Source organism: Lynx rufus, unplaced genomic scaffold, assembly GCF_022079265.1.
Source record: "Lynx rufus isolate CCGP_SWC_20201006 ecotype Redwood Valley unplaced genomic scaffold, mLynRuf1.p SCAF_8, whole genome shotgun sequence".
NCBI lineage: Eukaryota > Metazoa > Chordata > Mammalia > Carnivora > Felidae > Lynx > Lynx rufus.
In genome coordinates, this window is record NW_025814896.1 from 23,586,971 (window position 1) to 23,611,412 (window position 24,442).

A 24,442-nucleotide genomic window follows, 5' to 3' on the forward strand; every position below is an offset into this window, starting at 1 on the left:
AGCCCAACGCGGGGCTCGAACTCACAAGCTGTGAGATCATGACTTGAGCTGAAGTCGGGACACTCAGACTGAGCCACCCAGGTGCCCCAAAGGACGATTTTTGAATGAACATAGCTTTGGAAATGAGACTTGGGTTAACACTACCTTTTGCAGTGTGACCTTGAGGAAATCTGGACTTAGTTTTTAACCTTTAAAATGGTGACAGTAACATCAACCTTATGAGGCTGAATAACAAGAGTTTACTAGAATCTATGGACAGTTCATGTATGGAGAATTTTTGTAATTTTGGATTAACAGGATTTGAAAAACATGCAACCTACTCATTGGCCCACCTTAGAAGCTCTAAGCTGAATATAGGCAAGTCAGAAGAAAAAACACTCACTACTCAAAGATTTCTTTTATTATAGTACATGAGCTGGCACTGATGGGAAGGAGTAGCTGTAGTGGACAACCATTGCCCTGATTAACATCGGATGCCCATCCCAATGGCCATGAACGTGCCAAAGGTGCCTCCACTCTGCATCATGGTTTTCCCGATGCCGCCCATCAGCTCCCGGCCCCGCATTCCAATCCTAAGAGAAGAGGAAACCAAGATGCGGCAAACCAGGAACAAAAAATACAAGAAATAGCATTAACTGCCCTTTCCCAAATTACTTGAGTAGTAAATCAAGCCCTCTTGAAGTCTGGCAGGACGTTATCTCTTTCCACCTGAGATGGATAATGACTAGCAAAAAAAGCATGCATCTTGGTCTCTGGGGCTTTTCTGATGAATAGTATTATGACCAGACTTCGGTTTTGGGGAGGCAGCTGAGGCAAAGTACCTAGAGAAACTAGTTTTTTTTCTGGTATATATAAAGACATTTGACTCTCTGATGGTTTCCTGGCATTAAAGCAATGATTGTGGGGTCAGACGTGTTTATGTCCCAGCTCTGCAATTTACAGGCTATGTCAACTGTAAGATGGGGATCAAAAGGTTCATAGGATTGTTGATAACACATTCAACATTTAGAACAGTGCTCAGTAAATGGTAATTTACAATGTGGAAAAATGGAAATAATAGTCTCTATTACATGTGAAAATGACATTCAGGGTGTAGAGTTTATCTGCTTCGTATCTATATCCTGTTTCCAGTACAGTAAAATTGCTCTCAATAAGTTTCACTATGCAGAACTAGAAATAACGGCAGCAACAGTAGTAACAACCATTTATTGAGCACTTAATATGTGCTACATTCTGTGCGAAGTGTGCTCTGATTTGATCCTTACAACTCCATGAAGTAGATGTTACTGACCTCATTCTACACTTAAGTAACCCAGACTCCAATTTGCTTAAGGTTACAGAAGGAGTAAAGAGACTTTCAGTTTGAGAGCTCATATTCTCTAGCGCCAAGGCTTCCAACCTTTCCATCCAGACTGAAGGTGGATAGGAAATCAGTCTCACTCATTAAAAGCGAGGGAACTGAAACGAAGTAGGTTCTATCCAGGCTGCAGGCCAAGTGGCGCGGGACGAAAAGGTCCGGTAGTTCCGCCCATAGATCACCGCCCTCGCCCCTCACCTGAGACAGGAAAAGGTGCCGAAGAGCGCCCCAGCCGCCATGCCCACTGCGCAGCCCATCACAAAGCCCATCTTCACGCGGTCGAAGCAGCTCGGCTGGGACTGTCCGTAGGGCCCCACGGCCACCGGCATCTGCGGGGTTCGAGGGTTAAGGGAGTGTGGGCCTAGCCGCCAGCCCGAGTCGAGCGGGGGCTGGAGGAGGCGGGGTGGGGAGCGGATCCAAGGGTTCGGGGAAGTCCAGGGAGGAAAATAAGCGCGTAACCCGACTCCGTCACCCTATTAGCGTTCGGGTCCCCGCGCCGCTGTGCCCCCACCTCACCTCGTTCGCGGCTTCGGTCGCTCAGTTCTACGTCTCACACCAAACGCGAGGCGGAGCACGCCCGCGGCCTGAGGAATTGCTTCCGGGGCGCGAGGCAGAACTTCCGGGAGCGTGTAGCAGAGTAGTGCCGCTGCTTCGGGCGGGGGGCTCTGCTAGCGGGACCATGCTGCTGCGAACCGCTTGGAGGCGGGCGGCCGCGGCTGTGCGGGCCGCTCCGGGACCCAGGTCCGAGGCGCCCGCTCGGGGGCTGCGCCTGCGCGGTACGCTCCGGGCCCCACTCACCGCCACCCTCCCTACCAGCGCGGACCTTCCCCCTTGGCGTGGCGACGCACCGGAATATTACCGAATCTCCGTCTTCGGTCCTCTGCCCGGACCCCCTGACCCTGCTTCCTCGCTGCACCCCTCAAACTTTCTCAGGCCGGCTCTCAGTACGGCTGACTTCTCCGCGTCACCCTTCAGATTCTGCCCCACAGGCCCTCGGAGGCTTGGAGGCTCGGTCGGCCTTCAGATCTCTCCTGCACGACTTTTTGAGATGCTAGTCGTCCAGCCAGTCATCTTTGAAGGGGATCGTAGCTACTCCGTCTCCACACCCCTTCTAAATGGCTTTGCCCTTTTCGAACCCTCCCCCCTCCCAACCAGGCAATTCGAATATTGACCCAGCATCCCCTTCCAAAAACATGGTCTCTCTCCCTTACCTCCTTTTACAGTTTGTTTAAGGTCGCTGATGTTTTGTTTCCTTTTCCATTGAGATGCAACCCCAGCATCCTTTTAGCTTATCTCACCTACATCCAATGTTCACCTGCTGTTTTGGATACCCTGTGGCCATAGTTGCGTTCTTCCACGCTTGGCCACTTCATACCTTTTTTTCTTTTTCTTTTTTTTTCTTTTTTTTTTTGGTCAGTTGTAGATAATGCCCCCCAGTCCGCTGTTCCCTCAGATACAGCCACTGCTCCGGAGGTGGAGTCAGTGCTGCGACCTCTGTATATGGACGTCCAAGCTACAACTCCTCTGGTAAGGATAGAGGGGCAGCTTTCCCCAAGGCTATTTATAACATGTTGCAGAAGTGACAATGCACATAAATGACTGGATCCTGCAGAAGTGAGAGACATTGAGAAGTGTGTGTTGGGAAAAGCAATGAGCCAGGAGGCAGGAGGCTTAATTTGTAATCCACTAAAAATGGCTCTGCTACTTACCAGCTATTGACCTTGGTGAGATCACTTCAATGTAGGCACTTTGGTAGTAGTTAAATGCATAGGCTCTGGAATTAGCTGGATTGCCACTTACTAATAACTGTGTGAATTTGGGCAAGTATTACGTGGGTTAAAAGACATAAAGCAGCCCTTTAAACAGAGCCTGGCACATGATAAGCACTTCGATATTAATGGAAGGTTTCATCAACATGTGGACTCTTGTCATGTCCTGGCCCTTGTAGATCACATTGCCTGGCAGGAATGGAAACATGCAGAAATATCTATCAGGAAAGGCAATGTTTGTAGATTACCTGAGGAGATGGTAGAAGAATCATCTGGTAGAATGATTTAAGATGGGTTGAGAGTGGGAGTATTTTAGGCTGATGTTTGTTTAGTACCTAAGGGGATAGAAGAATGAGGCTTTGTCTAAGCAGTGTCTGAAGGGTTGGGAGTGTGTTGAGGTAGGTTGGGCAAGTCTGAGGGGATGGAGTGGGGCTTGAGTTACCTATGGACTCAAGGACACTGATATATTCTGTTGTGCTCAGGACCCTCGGGTGTTGGATGCCATGCTCCCTTACCTGGTCAACTACTATGGAAACCCACACTCCCGGACACATGCTTATGGTTGGGAGAGTGAGGCAGCCATGGAACGTGCTCGCCAGGTTGGTATAGAAGACTCTAAGAGATTCTGATGTCAGAGGTTCAGTGGACTGTGGGAGGCATTTCCTTGGTAACTCTGGGTGGAGGTGGAAGTGGTTTGGGGCTCTTTCTGGAGGAGATTTAGCGAGCAGGCTCTTGGAGTCCCTCTGAAAGCATTTTATTAGTTTTTATTTTTCCTAACTAAATGATCTTTGGAATTTTATCTAGTTTCTCTAAACCTCAATTTCCTCACGTCGAAGTGGAGACTGTAATAGTTCCTGCTTGTTAGGATTATTGTGTGGTTAAATGAGATCTTGCTGGTGATGTGTTTATTAACACAATGCCACAATGCTTATACATACTAGGAGCTCAACAAGTGATTTTTAAGAAATCAGTATTATTATTATTTTGTGTTTTTTAAAGTTTATTTATTTATCTTTGAGAGAGAGAAAGAGAGCCTGTGCATGAGTGGAGGAGGGGCAGAGAAAGAGAGAGAGAATCCAAAGCAGGCTCCCTGCTCAGTGTGGAGCCCGACTCGGGCCTTGATCCCACAACCACAAGATCAGGATCTGAGCTGAAGTCAAGAGTTGGAAGCTTAACCCACTAAGCCATCCAGGCACCCCTATTATCATTTTTTATCAGATGTGAAAAGAGCCTCAGATCTGGGATGTAACTGAATCTACCCCTTTTCTGACCCTAGAGAGTACAGAGCTTCTTGGACAGTTGATAGAATGTAGTGGCATACTTTTTGATCCAGAGCTCTGTCCCAGCTGTGTCTGCAGTTGCATTCTTGCCTGGGAGACTGGTGTTATTTATCTCTGTTTCTTGGTTTGCAGCAAGTAGCATCTCTGATTGGGGCTGATCCTCGTGAGATCATTTTCACCAGTGGCGCTACTGAATCTAACAACATAGCAGTTAAGGTAAGAGAACCAGAGGGCATATCTGGGCTTTCCTGACTTGGGAGATGGTGTCCCTCCATCATCTGGACTCGTATATGTATTTCCCAGCCACCCATGCCTACCTTATTGTGAATAAAAGACACAGACAAACATGTGCTCTTTCTGATTTGTTGCTTCCTTCAACCCTTTGTGATCTACTCCATCTAAGTCTTTGCTTGTGTTGAACTGAGTTCATTGAGATAGTTGGGCATGAAAGGAGGTGGCTCTTTAGCCATTGACCACTGGTGTTTTGGATGGCAGCTACTTCAGGGAGTAGATAATGGTGACTCAGACTTTTTCCCATCCTTCTGATTTAGTCACAGAGAAGTCCAGCATCCACTTGCAGTTGGGAGTGCTTCTCTGCTTCTGGTTACCAGCTACACCCTTACATATGTGATTTGAGGGCTGCCTTCCTCTCAGCCTTCCCTTTTTTTTCTCATGAGATCTGTTTGCAACAGTTCTCTTCCCTCCCTCCCTTCCTACCTTTCTTAGATTTTATTTTTAAATAATCTCTACACCCAATGTGGGGCTCGAACTTACAACCCTGAGATCAAAAAATGCATGCTCCACTGACTGAGCCAGCCAGGTGTCCCTCCTGTTTATTTAGATGCTCCCATCTTGAAGTACTGGTTGCTATGCCTCTGCAGGCATTCACTTCATTGTGGTGTCTCTCCCAATCTGATGGGTCCCCCAACATGTGGTGATGGGGAACCAACCCATGGAAGCTGGTGGCATAGGCAGTGAAAGGATTCACCCAAGTCAGAACAAAGGAGATAGAAGGAGGCAGTGGGTGGGGGCTGTTTTTAAAGGGGGAAGGTGAGGAGCTAGGGGCGCTTATGCAATTTTCCCTTTTTTGGTAACTATGCGTTGTTGGAAGTAGCCCTTTTGTTAGTTAGGGCCTATGGATATTTCGAGGTGGGTCGCCTAATGGGCCTGTCTGTATTCAGCCAGGTGGTCAGGTGGGTCCTTTTGCCTGGATCAGGTTTCTATTGCTCAAGCCTGTTGTCTAAAAGAGGTCTCTTCATTCATCACCCATTCTGAGATCAGTCACTGTATCCTTGGGTTTGTGGTGCTAACAAAAGTAAAATTCAACTCTCAATAGTCATGCTGGTGTTTCATATAACTTAATCATATTGGACTGGGCTTGGTTGCCAGGACCACTTGTGTAAATACCAAGGCTCTGAGAAAGTGTGGGCTACTGTAGGTTCAACTGTCTCCCTCACTTCTCACCTTTATCTCTCAACTGTGCTGCCAGTATTGGTTTTTCTGAGCTTAGATTGGGTGTAGGAGGCCTGGGACAGGCTCCAGAGTCATCAGTACTCTGCCTGATTCTGTTAGCAGGAAGGTGTCCTTCCTTTGGAATAGAGAAACCAGACCCAAAGTGGAGATCCTTCCAAAAATGGGGATGATTTCTGGAATGGGGAATATTTTTTAAAACTTTGAAAATGTTTGCTTTGAAAGTCTCTGCTGTTCCCAAACCTAGAGGTGAGGGATTGCTAAGAATAGTTGTGAGTTGTCCCCTTAGTCTCCTGAATAGGAGACTATTCTGTCTGTCTGTTTAGACAGAGAATTTGACACTGTGGGTAACAGATAGGAGAGTGGAAGGAGGTGGGGAACTTTTAAATGTTTTCCTTTTTATGTTCCTTATCCTCAAGAACATAGTTTTCATGTAGTTATAATTTTGGCCTAATTAGTTTTATATTCTGCTTTTAAGGTAGTATTCTATAAGCTTGTGGGGGTAATGGGGTTGCACATTTTATTTCCTTTAACTCCTTTTTTAAAATTTTCAAGTGTTTTTTAATTTATTTTTGAGAGAGAGAGAGAGACAGAGTGCGAGCAGGGGAGGGGCAGAGAGAGAGACACACACACACAGAATCCAAAGCAGGCTCCCGGCTCTGGGCTGTCTGCACAGAGCCCAATGCGGGATTTGAACTCATGAAATGTGAGATCATGACCTGAGCCAAAGTCGGACGCTTAACCGACTGAGCCACTAGGCACCCCTCCTTTCACTTTTTTTTTAATGTTTGTTTATTTTTTTTTTAATTTTTTTTAATGTTTATTTATTTTTGAGACAGAGAGAGACACAGCATGAACAGGGGAGGGTCAGAGAGAGAGGGAGACACAGAATCTGAAACAGGCTCCGGGCTCCGAGCTGTCAGCACAGAGCCCGATGCGGGGCTCGAACCCACGGACCGTGAGATCATGACCTGGGCTGAAGTCGGACGCTCAACCGACTGAGCCACCCAGGTGCCCCTGTTTATTTATTTTTGAGACAGAGCACAAGCTGGGGAGGGACAGAGAGAGGGAGAGGAAGACCCAGAATCTGAAGCAGGCTCCAGGCTCCAAACTGTCAGCATAGAGCCTGACACAGAGCTCGAATCCATGACCTGTGAAATCATGACCTGAGCCAAAGTCAGATGGACACTCAACTGACTGAACCACCCACGGGCCTCTCCTTAACTTTTAAAGGTAATCTGTGCAGGGATGCCCCTGGCTGGCTCAGTCCTTAGAGCATGCAACTCTTGATCGTGGGGTCATGAGTTCAAGCCCCACATTGGATGTGGAGGTAAAATAAGTAAATAAATACATCTTAAAAAAATAAAAATAAAAAAATAAAGGTAATCAGTGTATATGTGATGAGATTTTTTAACCCTATAGAAAAGTTTAACATAAAGTATCTAGAGCCTGGGCGGCTCAGTCACTTAAGCATCTGTAACTCTTGATTTCAGCTTAGGTTGGGATTGAGTGCCTATTGGCTCTGTGCTGAGCATGGAGGCTGCTTAGGATTCTCTCTCTCTGTGTCTGAAAAATAAATAAACATTAGAAAATAATTTAAAAAGAAATAATAATTAAAAAAAAGTGTAAGTCTTCCTCTTCTTTCCCTCTTATTCTGGCCCTGAATCCTGTTCTGCAAAGTTAATTCTAAACTAATTCTGTTTAGTATGGTTCCAAGAAAAAGAATTATACGTACATATATTGTATTTTAATATTTAATAATTTAATCATTATCCATACATGTAATTTTAATATTTTCACAAACTGTAGCATGCCATATTTATTCTTCTGTAACCATTTTTTTAAACAAATTGAGCTTTTTTTTTTTTTTTACAAATTGAGCTTTTATGCTCTTTTAAAAATTTATTTTTTAATGTTTATTTATTTTTGAAAGACAGAGTGCAAGCGGGGGAGGGGCAGAGAAAGAGGGAGACACAGAATTTGAAGCAGGCTCCAGGCCCCAAGCTGTCAGCATAGAGCCTCATGTGGGGCATGAACTCATGGACTGTGAGATCATGACCTGAGCCAAAATCAGATGCTTAACCGACTAAGCCACCCAGGTGCCCTCTTCTGTAACCATTTTTAAAAAATATTTATTTTGTGAGAGAGAGTGAGCATGTGCAAGTGAGTGAGGGGCAGAGAGAGAGAAAGAGGGAGAGAGAATCTCAGCCCAGAGCCCGATGTGGGGCTCCATCTAATGAACCATGAGATCATGACCTGAACCAAAGTCAAGAGTCTGACACTCAACCAACTGAGCCTCCCAAGCACCCCTATTCTTTTGTAACTATTGATAACATACCCTATGTTCTTCCATTTCAAACTCCATAATTTTTGATATAACTACATTCTTTTTCATGGAGTTGTGTTATCATAGTTTACTATTCACTACTTTATTGTTGGATGTGTTTAATTTTTCCATTTTTTTAAAGATTGTAAATATGAGAACATATTTCATCTTTATGGCTTGGTCTGTCTTTTGAAATATTCCCCTAAGGTAAATTTCCAAAAGAGGAATCACAGTTAAAGAGTGTGAATACAGCTTTTAAGACATCTTTCTAAATGATTTTCTAAAAAGATTGTAGCATAAATACTGCCATTAGCAAGGAATGAGTTCATGAGTTTCACTTTTACACTGACAGCTTTGGGTATCAGTATCAACATATTTGCATGTTTTGCTATTTAAGGAGAAATAAAGAGAGGGGCTTTTTCCTGGGATGTGAGGAAATCTACCAGGGGTATATTTTCTTTTTAAAATTTTTTTTAACGTTTATGCATTTTTTGATAGAGCATGAGTGGGGGAGGGGCAGAGAGAGAGGGAGACACATAATCCGAAGCAAGCTCCAGGCTCTGAACTGACAGCACAGAGCCCAACACGGGGCTCGAACTCACGGACCATGAGATCATGACCTGAGCTGAAGTTGGACGCTTAACTGACTGAGCCACCCAGGTGCCCCAACCTGTGGTATATTTTCTACCTGTGGTATAATAAATATATTTGATCTTTGTTCTGTTCCTGGCACAGAGCCTCAAAAATCCTTGGAGTTTCCTGAATAATAGAAATGTCTTTTGTTATTTATTACAAACCCCTTTGGACCATAATCTAACGTTACAGTAACGAAGTGACTCATGGTGGCCCCTTAGTTGCAAAGGACAGGCTGCCGCTCCAGAAGGACAAAGCATGTGATTAGAGGATTGGAACTTTCAGCTCTACTTCCCTCAGGGCAAGAGAGGGGGACTCGAGATTGAGTTCAGTCCTGTGGCCAGTGATTTAATCAGTCATGTCTCTGTAACAAAACCCCCCATAAAAACTCTGGACAATAAGGCTCGGAGGATCTTCCAGGTTGGTGAACTCATGGATGTGCTGGGCAGGTGGCATGCCTGGATTTACAAAGACAGGGTATGGAAACTTTGTGCCCTTCCCCTCCTCAGACCTCGCCTATGCATCTCTTCCATTTGTCTGTTCCTGAATTATATCCTTTATAATAAAACTCTAATAGTGTAGTGCTTTCAGTGAGTTCTGGGAGTCATTCTGGTGAATTATTGAACCTTAGGGGGCTGTGGGAACTCCTGAATTTGTAGCCAGCTAGGCAAAAGTCCTGGGGAGTGGCTTGTGACACCTGGGCCTTGTGGCTGACATCTGAAGTGGGGTTAGTCTTGTGGACGTGAGTCCCTTCATCTGTGGGGTTTGCACTAACTTAGGGTAGTTAGTGTCAGAATTAAGTTGAATTGTAGAATATATACTTGGTGTCACAGAGTTAATGTTGGAGCACAGAACCCTTGCCTACTTTTTCTTTCAAGTGGGATTGAAGTGCTTGCTGTCTCTCTGAGCATATTCTCCTTCGTTTCACCACCACCAATCTCTAGGGGGTGGCCAGGTTCTATAGGTCACGGAAAAAACACTTGATCACCACTCAGACAGAGCACAAATGTGTCTTGGACTCCTGCCGTTCACTGGAAGCTGAGGGCTTTCAGGTCACATACCTCCCGGTGAAGAAGAGTGGGATCATCGACCTGAAGGTAGGAGTGGCTACTGGCAGAAGGGGCAACATAGGAGGGGCTTGGTTTCAGCCTGTAAATTTGTGTTTCTAGCCTCAGTCAGAGCTTGAAGGACTAGACCTAATGGTGAGGGGGAACTTAGAGAAATAGGCCTGGGAGAGAAACTGAGCATATGTTTCCCCTTGAGTGTGTATTGTCTTCCTTTTCTCTGGAGGATTTGTTTCTCAGCTTTGTCAGTGCTTCCTGGTTTATATGAGGACCACTGGGTGTCTGTGCAGGATGCCAGGGACTCAACACTCACCATGGCAAAGCTCTGGCCTCCTCCTTCCCTGTACTTAGTTTCTCATCCCTCTAAAGAAGAGCTGTAGTTTTTGTGAAGAATATTTCCCTTTGTGGCCCATATCCTTATATGTACATTTTGGGTAGTGAGTTCATGCATCTTGTCTACCAGATTTTGGATACCAGCATCCCTAGTCAAATCCTAAGATACAGTTTGTGGACAGAGTCCTGTCATATGCAAGTAGAGATAGTTTCATTTCTTTGTTGCCAACCTGGATGCCTTTTTTTCTTCATGCCCAGTTGCCCTGGCAAAACCTACTAATACAAAGTTGAATAGAAGTGGTGAGAACAGACACCCTGTTTTGCTCCTGATCTTGGATGAAAGCTTTGCCCATAAATATGATGTTAACTTTGGATTTTTCATAGTTGCTCTTGCATAAATGTCCTTTGTTAGACTGAAGAAGTTCTCTTCCAAGTTTTTTGATTTTGTTATTGTTGGTGTTGTTATCATGAAAGCATTTTGGTTTTATGAGTTTTTTTTGGTGCTTATTGAGGTAGTCATATGTTTTTTTTCTCTATTAATATGGTGTATACATTGATAGGTTGCTGGATTTGGTTTCCTAGTATTTTGTTAAAGATTTTTGTATATCTATATTCATTAGGGATATTGATCTGTAGTTGTGTGATATCTTTGTCTAGTTTTGATATCAGGGTAATACTGGTCTCAGAATAGACATGTTGGTTCTAACCTACTGTTTCAGTATTGATGACCACTGCACCCTTCATACAACCCTCCATTTCAGCCACACTGCCTGCACAACTCCCTGATATGCCCTGGTCAGTCCTGCTGTGGGCCTGTTCTCACATATCCCCTCACCTTTGATCTGTTGTCCTTTTCTTTGCACATACCTTAATTTTCTCCCTCTTTTAAAAAAGTTAGCTCAAGCTCACTTCTTTGCTGAGGTCTTTTTGGATGCTCCAACCCCTTTAAATATTTTTTTTTTTTTCCAAATTCCTTAAATTCCTTAATGGCTTTTTACTTCTGTGCTCTGTTGTATGTTTATGCCTATCTCTCCACTAGATTAAGTCTCTTGAATGCTAGGAGCACTTTTTTTCTGCCTTTTATTTCTCATAATACTTCACATGTGTCTTTTTCCACCTCATAGTATTTATTATGCCTTAGCGTCTGGCACTAGGGACACAAGGATTAACAAGACAAGCTCAGTCCCTGCCTTCAGGGAGCTTACATTCTAGTGAAGAGGACAGTTAACATAGAAACAAATGAAATAATTACAAATTGGGATAACTGCTATGAAGGAAGCAAACAAGAAACTGAGAGAAACATGACATTGAGAACTTCTATTAGACCAGTGTCAGGGAAAGAAGGATGTTGGTAGGCTGATTAATAATTCCTTTCAGATAACATTTTAGTCAGATGAGGTCCCTGCCTCAGTGCTGTTACCAGTAACCTTGTTTTTTGCTACTTACTTTAGTTGTTTGCAGCTTACTCTGACCACCTTACATAGGAAAGGCTGTCCCTTTTTTAATTAAACTTGTAATTTTTAATAAAGATAGTTTTTATTTATTTTTTTTTTATTTTAGAGAGAGAGAGCACAAATGGGGGAGAGGGGCAAAGGGAGAGAGAGAATCTCAAGTAGGTTCCACCCTCAGCACAGAGTCTGATGTGGGGCTCGATCCCACAATTCTGGGATCATGACCTCAGCTGAAATACAGAGCCAGATGCTCAGCTGGCTGAGCCACCCAGGCTATTTTTATTTATTTATTTATTTATTTATTTATTTATTTATTTATTTATTTATTTATTGAGAGAGAGAGAGAGAGAGAGAGGGGTGGAAGGTAATGACAGAAGGAAAGGGAGAGAGAGAATCTTAAGCAGGCTCCACTCCTGGGGTAGAGGAGGACACAGGTCTTGCCCCTAAACTTTTTAAATAATTGTAGATTCACATGTGGTTTTAAGAAATAATACAATGAGATCTCATGTACCCTTTACCCAGTTTCCCCCATGATAATATCTTGCAAAAGTATAATCCAGTATCCAACCAGGTGTTAAAAATAAGCCCATCGACTCTATCAAAGGAGGGATGCAGAGACTCAGAGCACAGTGATGTGAGGCTTTTATCAGTGTTCTTCCAAGAGCGGGTATCTGATGGACAGTCATACTTAGAGCAGTTACAGCAGACAATTTATCTCCTAGCATGCAAGTCCCTCCCCTGGTTTCTCATTAGCTGAATACTACAGAGGTTACTGCCTTATCTGGACATTGCCTATGCACACATAAGGCAAAAAGTAGTCTGGTTGCAACAAATGTACATTCCCTGAGGTGACGCAGAGACTTTCAGTCCCTCTTCCCTTTGTTCTTTGGTGCATACTCATTGCAAAGCCCGCAAAAATAAGCCCACGAAACAGAGAGGGGAAGAAGAACCAGAAAATGAAGTGTCTAAAGGTTTGGGACTCCATTGTGGAGGGGTGGGTTTCGTATATTTCCAGTGTGTTGTAATCCTGTTGTTAATTAGATAGCAGAACTTTTATTTGGCATTTCTGAAAATGAATCATCTCCCTTATTTCTCACACAGGATAATGACTTGGATAGAGTCTGCCAATCTTGTTCTCATTTCCCCAGTTTCACTTGTGCTTATTCGTCATGTGTAGGTTTGTGTAACTACCATCACTGTCAAATTATAGTTTCCTCACTGCAGTGATGCTTCATGTTCTGTTAAAACCACTAATTTGATCTCCATTTCTTTAATTTGTCATTTCAATAATGTTACATAAATGGAATCATAAAGTATGTAACCTTTCGGGACTGGCTTTTTTCACTTAGGGTAAGTCTCGCAAGCCATTTAGTTTGTTACGTGTCTCAGTAGTTTGTTCCTTTCTATCAGTAGGTCGTATTCCATGGTATGGAGGCACCAGTTTGTTTAGCCAGTCACCCATTGAAGGACATCTGGGTTGTTTCTGGGTTTTGGCTGTTATGTATAGGTTTTTCGTGTGAATCTGTTTTCATTTCCCTGAGATAAATGCGCAACAGTGCAATTACTACATCATAGGTAATCTCATGTTTAGTTTTATAAGAGGCAAAAACTGCCAGACTGTTTTCCGGTATGGCTGTATCATTTTACATTTGTATTAGTAGTAATAACCAAGTGTTTCAATGATGTAGTTTCTTTGAATCCTTGCCAGCATTGTGTTGTCACTATTTTTTTTTTTAACCACTCTGATAGGTGTTTAGTAAAAGGCCCCGTTTTAAGACTGAGCTTGCCCGTGTTCTGAGTTAGGGAGGATTTTGTTGGTACTATATAGTCTTCTTGCTCCTGATACTCTTAGGAACTAGAGGCTGCCATCCAGCCAGATACCAGCCTGGTCTCAGTCATGACTGTGAACAATGAGATTGGAGTGAAGCAGCCCATTGCAGAAATAGGTGAGTATCTTGGGTGGACCTTGATGCTTGCCCACCACTGGGATCCATCTGAGGAGCAGGAGTGGTCTCCTGGGAGTGGGAGGGAGATCAAGGGAAAGGGAGTTTCAGTTCCTTGTTTAAAGACCTATTGTATATGGCATAGCCAGTATTTGAATCCAGGTCTAGTATCCTTTATGTTCTTTTCATTTAACTGCAGTTGGTGCCGAAACAAAACACTACCGTTTTTTTCTCTTCCTCTTTCACCTTTGTTACTTTAGAACATCTTGTTATTGTGCTCACTTAGAGTCAGAGACTCACTGTAACTCCTAGGACACATTAGGAAAAGATCTGCTAATCTTTGCTTCCTGGAAATTAAAAAGGATGTAAAAGTCAATTTGATGTATTGAAAGACCAGTGTTAACAAGGTAGGAAGAGTTTTATGCATCAGGATATCAGGCATGTTTTGATTTGGTGATTTGTACTTGCCCTTATTTAATCAAGGAAGCTAGCTGAGAATGACAGAGTGAGAGGGAGAGAGGGAAAGAGAGAGGAAGAGAAAGAGAGAAGTTATTTACTATATGGCTAGAGGCTAATGCCAGATGCAGTTTTGCTTTAGAACTCATTGTACATTGTTGGATCACTGCCAGGTGACTTCCCAGCATTGTGCTATGATTTCCCCTTTGTTGTTTCCTCAGGACAGATTTGCAGTTCCAGAAGGGTATATTTCCATACCGATGCAGCCCAGGCTGTTGGAAAAATCCCACTTGACGTCAATGACATGAAAATTGATCTCATGAGCATCAGTGGTCATAAAATCTATGGTCCCAAAGGTACCAGCCCCTCCTTGAGTTCCTTTGCTCAGACCTCCTATTAAAACCCTAGATAGATGTTCCTTGAACTCATTTGGAATTACCATTGCTGTCAGAGGAAGTTGTACATTCATAGTGCTTTGCAGAATGCAGAATGCAGAATTGCTAATGCAAGTGTCCTCTAACAATAACCAAGAATGCTTGCCTATTTGTAGACTCTTGCAGCTAACTGTGTATAGCAGTCTATTGTTGCATGGTCTCTTTAGAAAATCCTTAGAAGGCAAGTAGTTTAATTTGGTTGAGGAACAAAGGGTTTTGTCATATCAAATTAAGCTAAATAAGTCCAGCTGTCTTGTCTTCCCCACTGTGATAGCAATGTTCTTTGAGTCCTTTATTCCCTATGTGTTTCTGTAGCCTGAGGAAGATTGCACTTTTATATCTCTTGGTATTTATTACTTTTTTTATTTTTTATTTTTTTTTAATGTTTGTTTATTTTTAAGAGAGAGAGGGAGAGAGAGAGCCGGGGAGGGGCAGAGAGAGAGGGAGACACAAAATCTGAAGTAGGCTCCAGGCTCTGAGCTGTCAGCACAGAGCCTGACGCTGGGCTCAAACTCACAAACCACAAGATCATGACCTGAGCCAAAGTCGGACACTCAGCTGACTGAGGCACCCAGGCGCCCCTCTTGGTGTTTATTCCTAGATTTAATAGTCTGTATTCCTGTTAGCCTCTCAAGAGTGTGTTTCCTTTGGTCCTATTGGCCTAGGAATGTTTCCTAGCTAGAATTCTGTCTTGTCACTCCAATCTTTGGGAAGAAACTTTTGTTTTCTATTTTATGGAGGTAGCCATAAAAACAAACAACAACTCCTCTGTCTCTGGGGTGAGGGCCTATGGGGGTTGATAATGCTGGTACACATTCTGTGTACACCCTGAGCTGCACACCCTGAGGAAAAAGCTGTGATAGCTCCTGGAAGTATGTAAGATACCTTCTTTTCAAGGTTCCCAGAGGTTATAAAGAGTGTTTTTGTGAGCTATTATTGAAAAAAAAAATTTTTTTTAACGTTTATTTATTTTTTGAGAGAGAGCATGAGCGGGGGAGGGGCAGAGCGAGAGGGAGACAGAATCCGAAGCAGGCTCCAGGCTCTGAGTTGTCAGCACAGAGCCCGACGTGGGGCTCAAACTCACAAACTGAGATCATGACTTAAGCCGAAGTCGGACACTTAACCAACTGAGCCACCCGGGTGTCCCTTGTGAGCTATTATTTATTTATTTTTTAAGTTTATTTATTTTGAGAGAGAGAGAGAGAGAGAGAGCTTGTGAATGAGCTTGCACAGGAGTGGGAGAGGGGCAGATAGAGAATCCCAAGCAGGCTCCCTTCTGTCAGCATCCAGCCTTAGTGGGCTCCTGAGATCATGACCTCATGAGGTCATGACTTGTGAGGAAATCAAGAGTTAGTTGGGCGCTCAACCGACTGAGCCACCCAGTCCCCTTATGAGCTATTATTTTATTTTTTTTTTTAACGTTTATTTATTTTTGAGACAGAGAGAGACAGAGCATGAACGGGGGAGGGGCAGAGAGAGAGGGAGACACAGAATCAGAAACAGGCTCCAGGCTCTGAGCCATCAGCCCAGAGCCTGACGCGGGGCTCGAACTCACGGACCGCGAGATCGTGACCTGGCTGAAGTCGGACGCTTAACCGACTGCGCCACCCAGGCGCCCCGAGCTATTATTTTAAAAGCACAACAGGTTGGGGCACGTTGAGCGTCCAGCTTTGGCTCAGGCCGTGATTTCACGGTTTGTGAGTTCTAGCCCTGCATGGGGCTCACTGCTGTCAGCGCAGAGCCTGCTTCAGACCCTGTGTCCACTTCCCCTTTCTCTGCCCCTCCCCTGCTTGTGCATATGTGCACACTCACTCTCTCTCTCTCTCTCTCAAAAAGAAATAAACATTATAAAAAGTAATAAAAAGTATAACAGGCATTCTATCTTTTATTAAAATAGATAGATAGCCAATAGTTGCCTTTATTGGCTTTTATTGTAGATGTATCTATTTTGACAAAACCAACTGAGCAGAAGCTCTGATCAGCAATTAAATGTGTAGAGGTCTCTTGGGGCGCCTGGGTGGCGCAGTCGGTTAAGCGTCCGACTTCAGCCAGGTCACGATCTCACGGTCCGTGGGTTTGAGCCCCGCGTCGGGCTCTGGGCTGATGGCTCAGAGCCTGGAGCCTGTTTCCGATTCTGTGTCTCCCTCTCTCTCTGCCCCTCCCCCGTTCATGCTCTGTCTCTCTCTGTCCCAAAAAAAAAAAAAAAAAAAAAAATGTGTAGAGGTCTCTCACTACCCAAACTTATGCTTTCAGAAAGAAGGGGACTCAGTTGATTTAGATAACATTATGTCCTTCACTATGCAGACGGGGGTCTGTGCATATGCTCTCTGAACTTGGGAACCACAGAGATTCACATAGTAAGGATATTTGAATTTGATGAGGAAATGAAATATTTCTTGATTAAGTATCATTTGTTACATAAGTTATTTCAAAACTAGGGTCCTTGGTAATAAATTTGGGAAGTACTGCCTTAGTTTTGATAGTACCTACAATCTCTGCCTAAGGAATTGTTCTTTGTGGAAGAAGATGAACTTTACCGAGTGGCCACTCTGTTTAAAACCTTTGACTACTTTGTGAGTATCTTTGCACATTCATGCTCATATTTGGCATGAAATTCCTGTAAGTGGGTTTGATGGCTATTAAGTTATATACATTTTTTTAATGTCTATTTATTTTTGAGATAGCATGCACACGCAGGGGAGGGGCAGAGAGAGAGGGGAACAGGAGATCCAAAGTGGGCTCTATGCTGACAGCAGAGAGCCTGATGCAGGGCTCAAACCCACGAACCAGGAGATCATGACTTGAGCCAAAGTTGGATGTTTAACCAACTGAGCTACCCAGGTGCCCCTTAAGTTACATAAATTTTTAAGCTTTGATACACTGGGAGATTGTACTAATTTTTAATTCTATTCTGATCTATCCCTGTATTTTCCTCAAAGTTTTTTTCTTTTTTTTAAGATTTTATTTTTAAGTACTCTGTATACCCAGCGTGGGCTCAAATTTGAACATCCCCTAGATTGAGACTCGCATGCTCCACTGACTGAGCCAGCCATGCCCCCACCTGCTTTTTAACAATTTTATTCTATTTAGACAAGGTAGTATATTTACAAAGTTCTAAATTCAAAAGCTACAAAAAAGTACAAAGCCAGAAAGTCTCTCACTTCTGTCTACCACTCATGTAGTTCTCCTCTGGGGAACCTATTTTTTGAATATTTTTCTAGGATTATTCTATGCATTTACAAGGAGATATATATATACACACATATATATATATGTACTTTTCCCCCTCTTCCTCCTCTGTTTTTACTCAGAAAATAGCTTATTATACTCATTGTTCTATTTCTTCCTTTTTTTCCACCTAATTATTTTTTAAATGTTTATTTACTTATTTGTTTTGAAAGAGAGTGAGAGAGCGAATGAGCAAGCATGCTAGGGAGGGGCAGAGAGAGGGAGAGAGAGAATTCCAAGCAGGCTCTGTGCTGTCAGTGTGAAGCCCAACATGGGGCACGAACTCATGAACCCTGAGATCATGACCTGAGCCAAAATCATGAGTCAGAGGCTTAACCAACTGGGCCACCCAGGCACAAACCGCCCCCCCCCCTTTTTTTAAGTAAAGTACAAATTTTATTCAGATTTCACCAGTTTTCCAACAGTGTATCTTGGAGATTTTAAAGTGGCAATACAAAAGGAGCTTCCTTTTTGTTTTATATACCAACTTTGTAATCCATTGTGTTGACAGTATCATAATTTATTTGCCCATTGCCTTGATGATGAATATGTGAGTTGTTTCTGGTATTTTGCTATTATGACTAATGCTGTATTTCATGATGTTATTTCAGACATGCATAGGGAGCTACTTGAAACCATTCGGTCATGACTCTTGGTAGTTATCTCATGATGTTAAATAATTTTGATAAATATCATGCTTTTACTTCTATTTCTCCTTTTCCTCCAACTTTTTTTATTTTGAAAAATTTCAAGCTTACGGAAAAGTTGAAAGAATATTTTGACCGCTTTTGAAAGTGAGATTTTGTTTCATCTGCCTTTTTCTTTTTTTCTCTTTTGTAACAAACTTTGTTTCCCAGGGGTTGGTGCCATCTACATTCGCCGCCGACCCCGTGTACGTGTGGAGGCCCTGCAGAGTGGAGGGGGGCAGGAGCGGGGTATGCGGTCTGGGACAGTGCCCACACCCTTGGTGGTGGGGCTGGGGGCCGCATGTGAGGTGGCACAGCAAGAGATGGAGGTATGGGGAGAGCAGTTCCCTTCCTCAACTTCTTCCCCTGTGCTGGGTCTCCACTTAGAGGGTTCTCAGCACAACTGAGTCAGACTTCTGCCGGAAGAGGAGGTTTAAGAAATCCATCCTTGTCCCAGTGCTGCTGACATCTTGTTCGGAGGGAGGTGTTATGGGCTCCAAAATCCAGGCCTTTTCAGAAATTATTGGCTCACTTATTGATAGCTTATTGGAACCATGTGTCCAGTTATTGAGCACCTTTGCATGCCAGGTGCTGTGCTCAGTGCTGGGGATACAGTGGTCTCCATGAGTAACACAGGATGATAGGTGGGTCTGATGCATAGTCACTTCTGGGCACTGGAATAGGACTCCTTGTCTTGTGTATTTCTGAGCTGCTAATGGTCACTATGCTTAGTCCTCCCTTGCCTGCTCCTCAGTATGACCATAAGTGGATCTCAAAGTTAGCAGAGCGACTGACAAAGAAAATAATGAATAGCCTTCCCGATGTGGTGATGAATGGGGACCCTGAGCACCATTACCCAGGTATGGACATGCCCTTTCTATCTCCATTCTGGAAGAGCCTGAGACTTTGCAACTCCTCTCACAGTGATTCTCTCTCCAGGCTGTATCAACCTCTCCTTTGCATACGTGGAAGGGGAGAGTCTGCTGATGGCACTCAAGGATGTTGCCTTATCCTCGGGGAGGTGAGTTGGACTGGATAGACAGGAAGGGTTCATCAGCCTGGCCTCTAAGTGGTATAAGACATTATTAGGCTTCCTAGTGTGGAGATGTCAGGCACAAGAGCTCCTGGTCATCTTGTAAGTGCCTGTTTTTTAGCTGGCTTGGCACTCGCTGTAGTTTGTGATCTTAGGAGGGCTTCCTGGGGTAGGACTTTGTGCCTTTTGTGGTCCCAGGAGATGCATGCATCTGATCTAATGTTATACTAGCAGTTCTGTTGCAGAACCCCAGAATTGAAGGATGTTCCAAAGGCCACCAAGGGTTTAGCTGCCATCTAGGCTGGTACTGATGGTGTGTTCAACCATAGGAGAGTGAGCACCTGGTTCTCTGCTGCCTGTGGTTGTCAGTCCCAGTTTATGTGGTATCATGCTCTGTCATGCTTTGGGAGTGTCCATGCTGAAGGGTCAGAGGAGCTAGGGTCACATCCCAGAAAGTGCAGGCAGCATTGGGCCCTTTAGCTCTACCAGATTAGAATGTCTCTTGTATCTCCATATAATGACTTCAGGGACCTGGGGTGGGAGCAAGATGAGAGATTTGTGGCTAAAAGCAGATGCTGATGATGAATTGAGCAAGATTCCTTGTCTTTCTTCTCAGTGCCTGCACGTCTGCATCCCTGGAGCCCTCTTATGTCCTTCGAGCAATTGGCACTGATGAGGATTTAGCTCACTCTTCTATCAGGTCAGTCGGTTGAGCTGCAACATTTATGAAACCATCCTCTTTTGTATTCTTCACTTCCTGTTATAGTCTCCTCATACTTGTTTTTCTTATCCCTTCTTGATTCTTCTTGAAAGTTCCTAGAGCAGCAATTCTCAGAGCTCATTGAGTATCCTCTGGAAGTTTGTGAAAGTTGAAGATTTCTTTTATTTATTTATTTATTTTTTCAGTTTGTAATAATTTATTTTTATTTATTTATTTTTTGACTTTTATTTATTTTTTTAATTTACATCCAAGTTAGTTAGCATATAGGAAAGTTGAAGATTTCTGAGTCTCACACTCAGAGATTCTGACTCACTAGGACTGGAAGAGAAATAGGAAACATCTCGGTGACTCTAATATGGGTGATCCACAAACCCTGTTCTGAGAAACTCTGACCATGTTCTTTTCCCATGTTTTTTGTGGAATAGATTTTCATTGAGTATTTGCTGAATGAATTTACCCTGGTGCCAGAGTTCAGATGTGGAGCTCTTCTCTTATGCCTTTTTTCAGGTTTGGCATTGGCCGTTTCACTACAGAGGAGGAAGTAGACTATACAGTGGAAAAGTGCATTCACCATGTGAAGCGTCTTCGAGAAATGAGGTATGCACTATGCCCCAGAGACTCTGTGGAAGAAATTGAAGTGCTGACCCTTCTCTTGCTCTCAGGCTATGTGTTCACACTGACAGAAACCAGCCTTTGAGAACACATGGATCTTAGGATTTAGAAGTTCCACAAAATTGGGGCTGCTGGCTGGCTCAGTTGGTAGAACATGTGACTCTTGATCTTGGGGTTGTGAGTTCAAGCCCCACGTTGGGTGTAGAGCTTACTTAAAAAAAAAAAAAAAAAAAAAAAGTTCCACAAAGCAAGAAGGTGAATCTCCTTGGCTACTTGTTTTCAGAATATGACAAAGTACTTTTAAAAACTAAAGAACTGGGGTGCCTGCATGGCTCAGTTGGTTAAGCATCCGAATCTTGATTGAGGCTCAGGTCATGATCTTGTGGTTCATGAGAATCGAGCCCTGCATCAGGCTTTGCACTATTAGTATGGAGCCTCCTTGGGATTCTCTCTCTCCCTCTCTTTCTGCCCCTACTCCTGTGTGTGCCTTTCTCTATCAAAATAAATAAACATTAAAAAAAAAAACAAACAACTACATAAATTCAGATGTTTTTCATTATTATAGTATTAATAGTTGTTATTGCAGCAATATCAATACAAAATTAGGGATTTGTAGACTAACTAGAAAAAAATCTCCCTTTAAGATAGAGATTCTTACTTTGGGTTCTGCGACTAGACTTCAGGAGGTATATGATAGCCCTGAAATTGTATGGTAAGTGTTGTTTTGTTGTGCATTTTCTTTGAAAGAAAGTCCATAGTTTTCATCAAATTCTCAAAGATTAAGAACTACTACTCAGAGTGTTCTTTGTAAAAGTCTTTATAAGTAAGGTCAAGAGATGCTTTGTCAGCCAGCTGCTACTAGGGCTTCCCTTAGTAGCCATAGAGCTCCACTTCTTCCTGGAGACATTGAGGCCTCTGGATTTTTTCAGAGCTCTGTCCTGGTTAAATTCAACTTTCAAGATTCTCTTGGTCTAGTTATTGAGAGTGAGACAGTTCAGATATATACTCTTCTTCCTTTGACAAACTTTCTGAGGCCTTTCTGGGCTCTCGATTTTCCTTCCCAGCGTCTAGTTGTATTGCTTAAATATCTACTGCTTCCTTAATTTTCTTAGGCTCAAGATTCCTCCTTGGCTTGATTTTTTGGTACTCTGGCACACTCAAAGGGCATTTCTACTAGACCATGCCGCAAAGCCTTATTCTTCTTATCTGTGTGGCTTCAGCATCTTCCCCCTATTCCTTGTGACCTTTACAAACTGAATTGAACCCAGTTTCATTAGCCCTCAGCTAAAGCTTTATTTTGTTTTAATTTATTTTATTTTAGAGAGAGCACGAGGAGGGGAGAGGGGCAAAGGGAGAGAGGGAGAGAATCTCAAGCAGCTCTGTGCTCAGTGCGGAGCCTATGTAGGGCTCAGTCTCACGACTGTGAGATCATGACCTGAACCAAAATCAAGTCGGACACTTAACCAGCTGAGACACCCAAGCACCCCTAAAGCTTTATTTTGTGAGTCTATGACAATAAGAGACCTCTAAAAAGAAAAGACAGGGGCATTTGGGTGGCTCAGTCGGTTAAGTGTCGGACTTTGGCTCAGGTCATGATCTCATAGTTCATGAGTTCAAGCCCCGCGTCGGACTCTGTGCTGACAGCTCAGAGCCTGGAGCCTGCTTCAGATTCTGTGTCTCCTTCTCTCTCTGCCCTTCCCCCACTTGTGCTCTGTCTCTCTCTCTCTCTCTCTCTCTCAAAAATAAATAAACATTAAAAAAAAAAAAGACAGGAAGGAGGTGGCTAACTTTAAGGAGCCATGAAAAATGTCATACATAGAAAGGCATGCTGGGAATGCATGGTGTAAAGGAGAGGGATAAGTCAAGAACAGAATGAAATTGCATAGAAAAAAAGTAACTGGGGAAATACAAACCACACATTGCATGGTCAAAATACATTGAAGTAACATCTGGTCTGGGAATATTGTCTAAGGCATTCAAGCTGAAGGGAATCAGAGCTTAGTAGTTATTTCTCAGCAGTAGTTCTTGTATGAGATGGAATGCTCAGGTCTAAGATCCAAGAGTTACTTTTGAATTGGAATCACAGTCAAACTCTGGGAAGATGAGGCTGGTAGGAATTGGATAAGAGTGCTATATACCCAGATAAATTAAGGCTAAGCTCTAGCCCCACCTGAGAAATAGAGTAAAACCCAGAAAGAAGTATTGAAAAGTGGTCCATGTGTGGTGGGGATGAATAGAGAGGCTGAAACTTGCTTACACAGGTCCTAAGGGTCTTGGTTCCACCAGGGAGACTGTGTCCATAGTCTCTCATGAATGGGATGAGAGCTTCTTGAATGTGGCCACAACCTGATGCCATTGGCTTGGCCCCACTGGAGCTGAGCCTAGGGTACCCAGTTATTGTTTGCTGGCAGCTGTGGAGATGTTAGAGCTGACAAAGATTTAGAGAGAGCTGGGAAAGACTTGCTAACCACTATGTTGGGTCTGTCAGGGCAAGGAAGTGGAGAGACAAGAAGAGATGGAGACAAGTCAGGGCTCAGGGGTCAGAGACTAATGTTGGCTATTTCCTATCTAAGCCCCAACTCACTCAGTTTCTCTTTTCTTTGGCAGCCCTCTCTGGGAGATGGTACAGGATGGCATTGACCTCAAGAGCATCAAGTGGACACAACACTAGAAGAGTAGGCCTCTGACTTTGTGCTGACCTGGCTTCTGCCTCACCAACCCATGCTCACCTGGGTATCTTGTTACACCCAGTGGGCGCTTCATGTTCAAACCACAATTGGTGTAGCCCAGTTGACTTCAGCATTTGTCCACCTCCAAGATAGAAACAACAAGAAAACTATCTTTCCTGAGCCTCAGCTCCTTTGTTGGAGAACACTCAACATTTCTCTTCAGGAGTCCTTCTCTGGTCTTACAGTGAATGGATATTCTTGGTGGGGAGAGCCAGAGGAACTGGAAGAAGTTTCTTTGTTCAGGGGCCTCAGTGATCTATGTGGACTTTTGAATGTTGCTTACTACTGCTCAGCAAGACTGACTCCTTCAGGAGCAAGCATAATCAACTATTTACTTTATTTTTTGGTCCCAAAGGCCACCTCTTCATGTTGTAGACTGAACAGCAAGTTTCTTAGAAGGCTTGTCTCCTGTTCTTGTCCTTCATTTCTTTTGACCTAATGAAGCTAAAAATATCTATATGCCTCTATCTACTCTTCTAATAATTTATGTTTCTTTTTTAAAAATTGTTAATTTGCAGATTAGAGAAATAAAATAACCTTCCTCTATTTAATTTGTGACTTTATGAAAGTCTCAGGGAAAATTCCATGCTGTGCTTGGGAATCATGGAGCAGACTACCACTCCACTTGATTTCCATAGATGACTGTCTGCTTGTATAGCTCTTCATTCATCAGTTATTTGAGTGGCTGTCAGGAGCCTAACATTCTTCTGAGTATTGGACCAAAAGACCCTGCCCTCATTGAGCTTTCATTCCAGTAGAGAAACAAAAAATAAATAAACAAATAAAGCTATTATTGATTGTGCTGGGTGCTATAGAAGAAATATAATGGTAAGAGGAAACAACAGGGGGAAACTACTATGCTAGGTATGCTAGGAAACCTTTTTTAAGGAGTGTTACTTAAGCAAAAACCTGATTTC

General features: G+C 43.3%; 2 protein-coding genes across 5 annotated transcripts; one reads left to right on the top strand and one right to left on the bottom strand.

Annotated features, from left to right (window-relative positions):
* Positions 1–382: 382 nt before the first annotated feature.
* ROMO1 (reactive oxygen species modulator 1) lies at positions 383–2,060 on the bottom strand. The gene is made up of 3 exons (XM_047069351.1): positions 1,874–2,060; positions 1,556–1,686; positions 383–572 (listed from the first exon to the last, which is right to left on the bottom strand). The coding sequence occupies exons 2-3, from the start codon at positions 1,684–1,686 to the stop codon at positions 464–466; spliced, it is 240 nt and encodes a 79-aa protein (XP_046925307.1). The 5' UTR covers positions 1,874–2,060; the 3' UTR covers positions 383–463.
* Positions 2,005–23,992, top strand: NFS1 (NFS1 cysteine desulfurase). 4 transcript variants are annotated; one of them, XM_047069347.1, is made up of 13 exons: positions 2,005–2,133; positions 2,775–2,884; positions 3,609–3,725; positions 4,539–4,622; positions 9,780–9,932; positions 13,536–13,629; positions 14,304–14,438; positions 18,602–18,759; positions 19,185–19,290; positions 19,370–19,451; positions 20,080–20,163; positions 20,692–20,781; positions 23,404–23,992. In XM_047069347.1, exons 1-13 carry the CDS (start codon positions 2,037–2,039, stop codon positions 23,465–23,467), a joined length of 1,374 nt encoding a protein of 457 aa, XP_046925303.1. In that variant the 5' UTR covers positions 2,005–2,036; the 3' UTR covers positions 23,468–23,992. The 4 variants fall into 4 exon arrangements, with proteins under 4 accessions (XP_046925303.1, XP_046925304.1, XP_046925305.1 ...); XM_047069348.1 differs by having other exon boundaries at positions 18,602–18,636; XM_047069349.1 differs by lacking the exon at positions 9,780–9,932.
* The last annotated feature ends 450 nt before the right edge of the window (positions 23,993–24,442 follow it).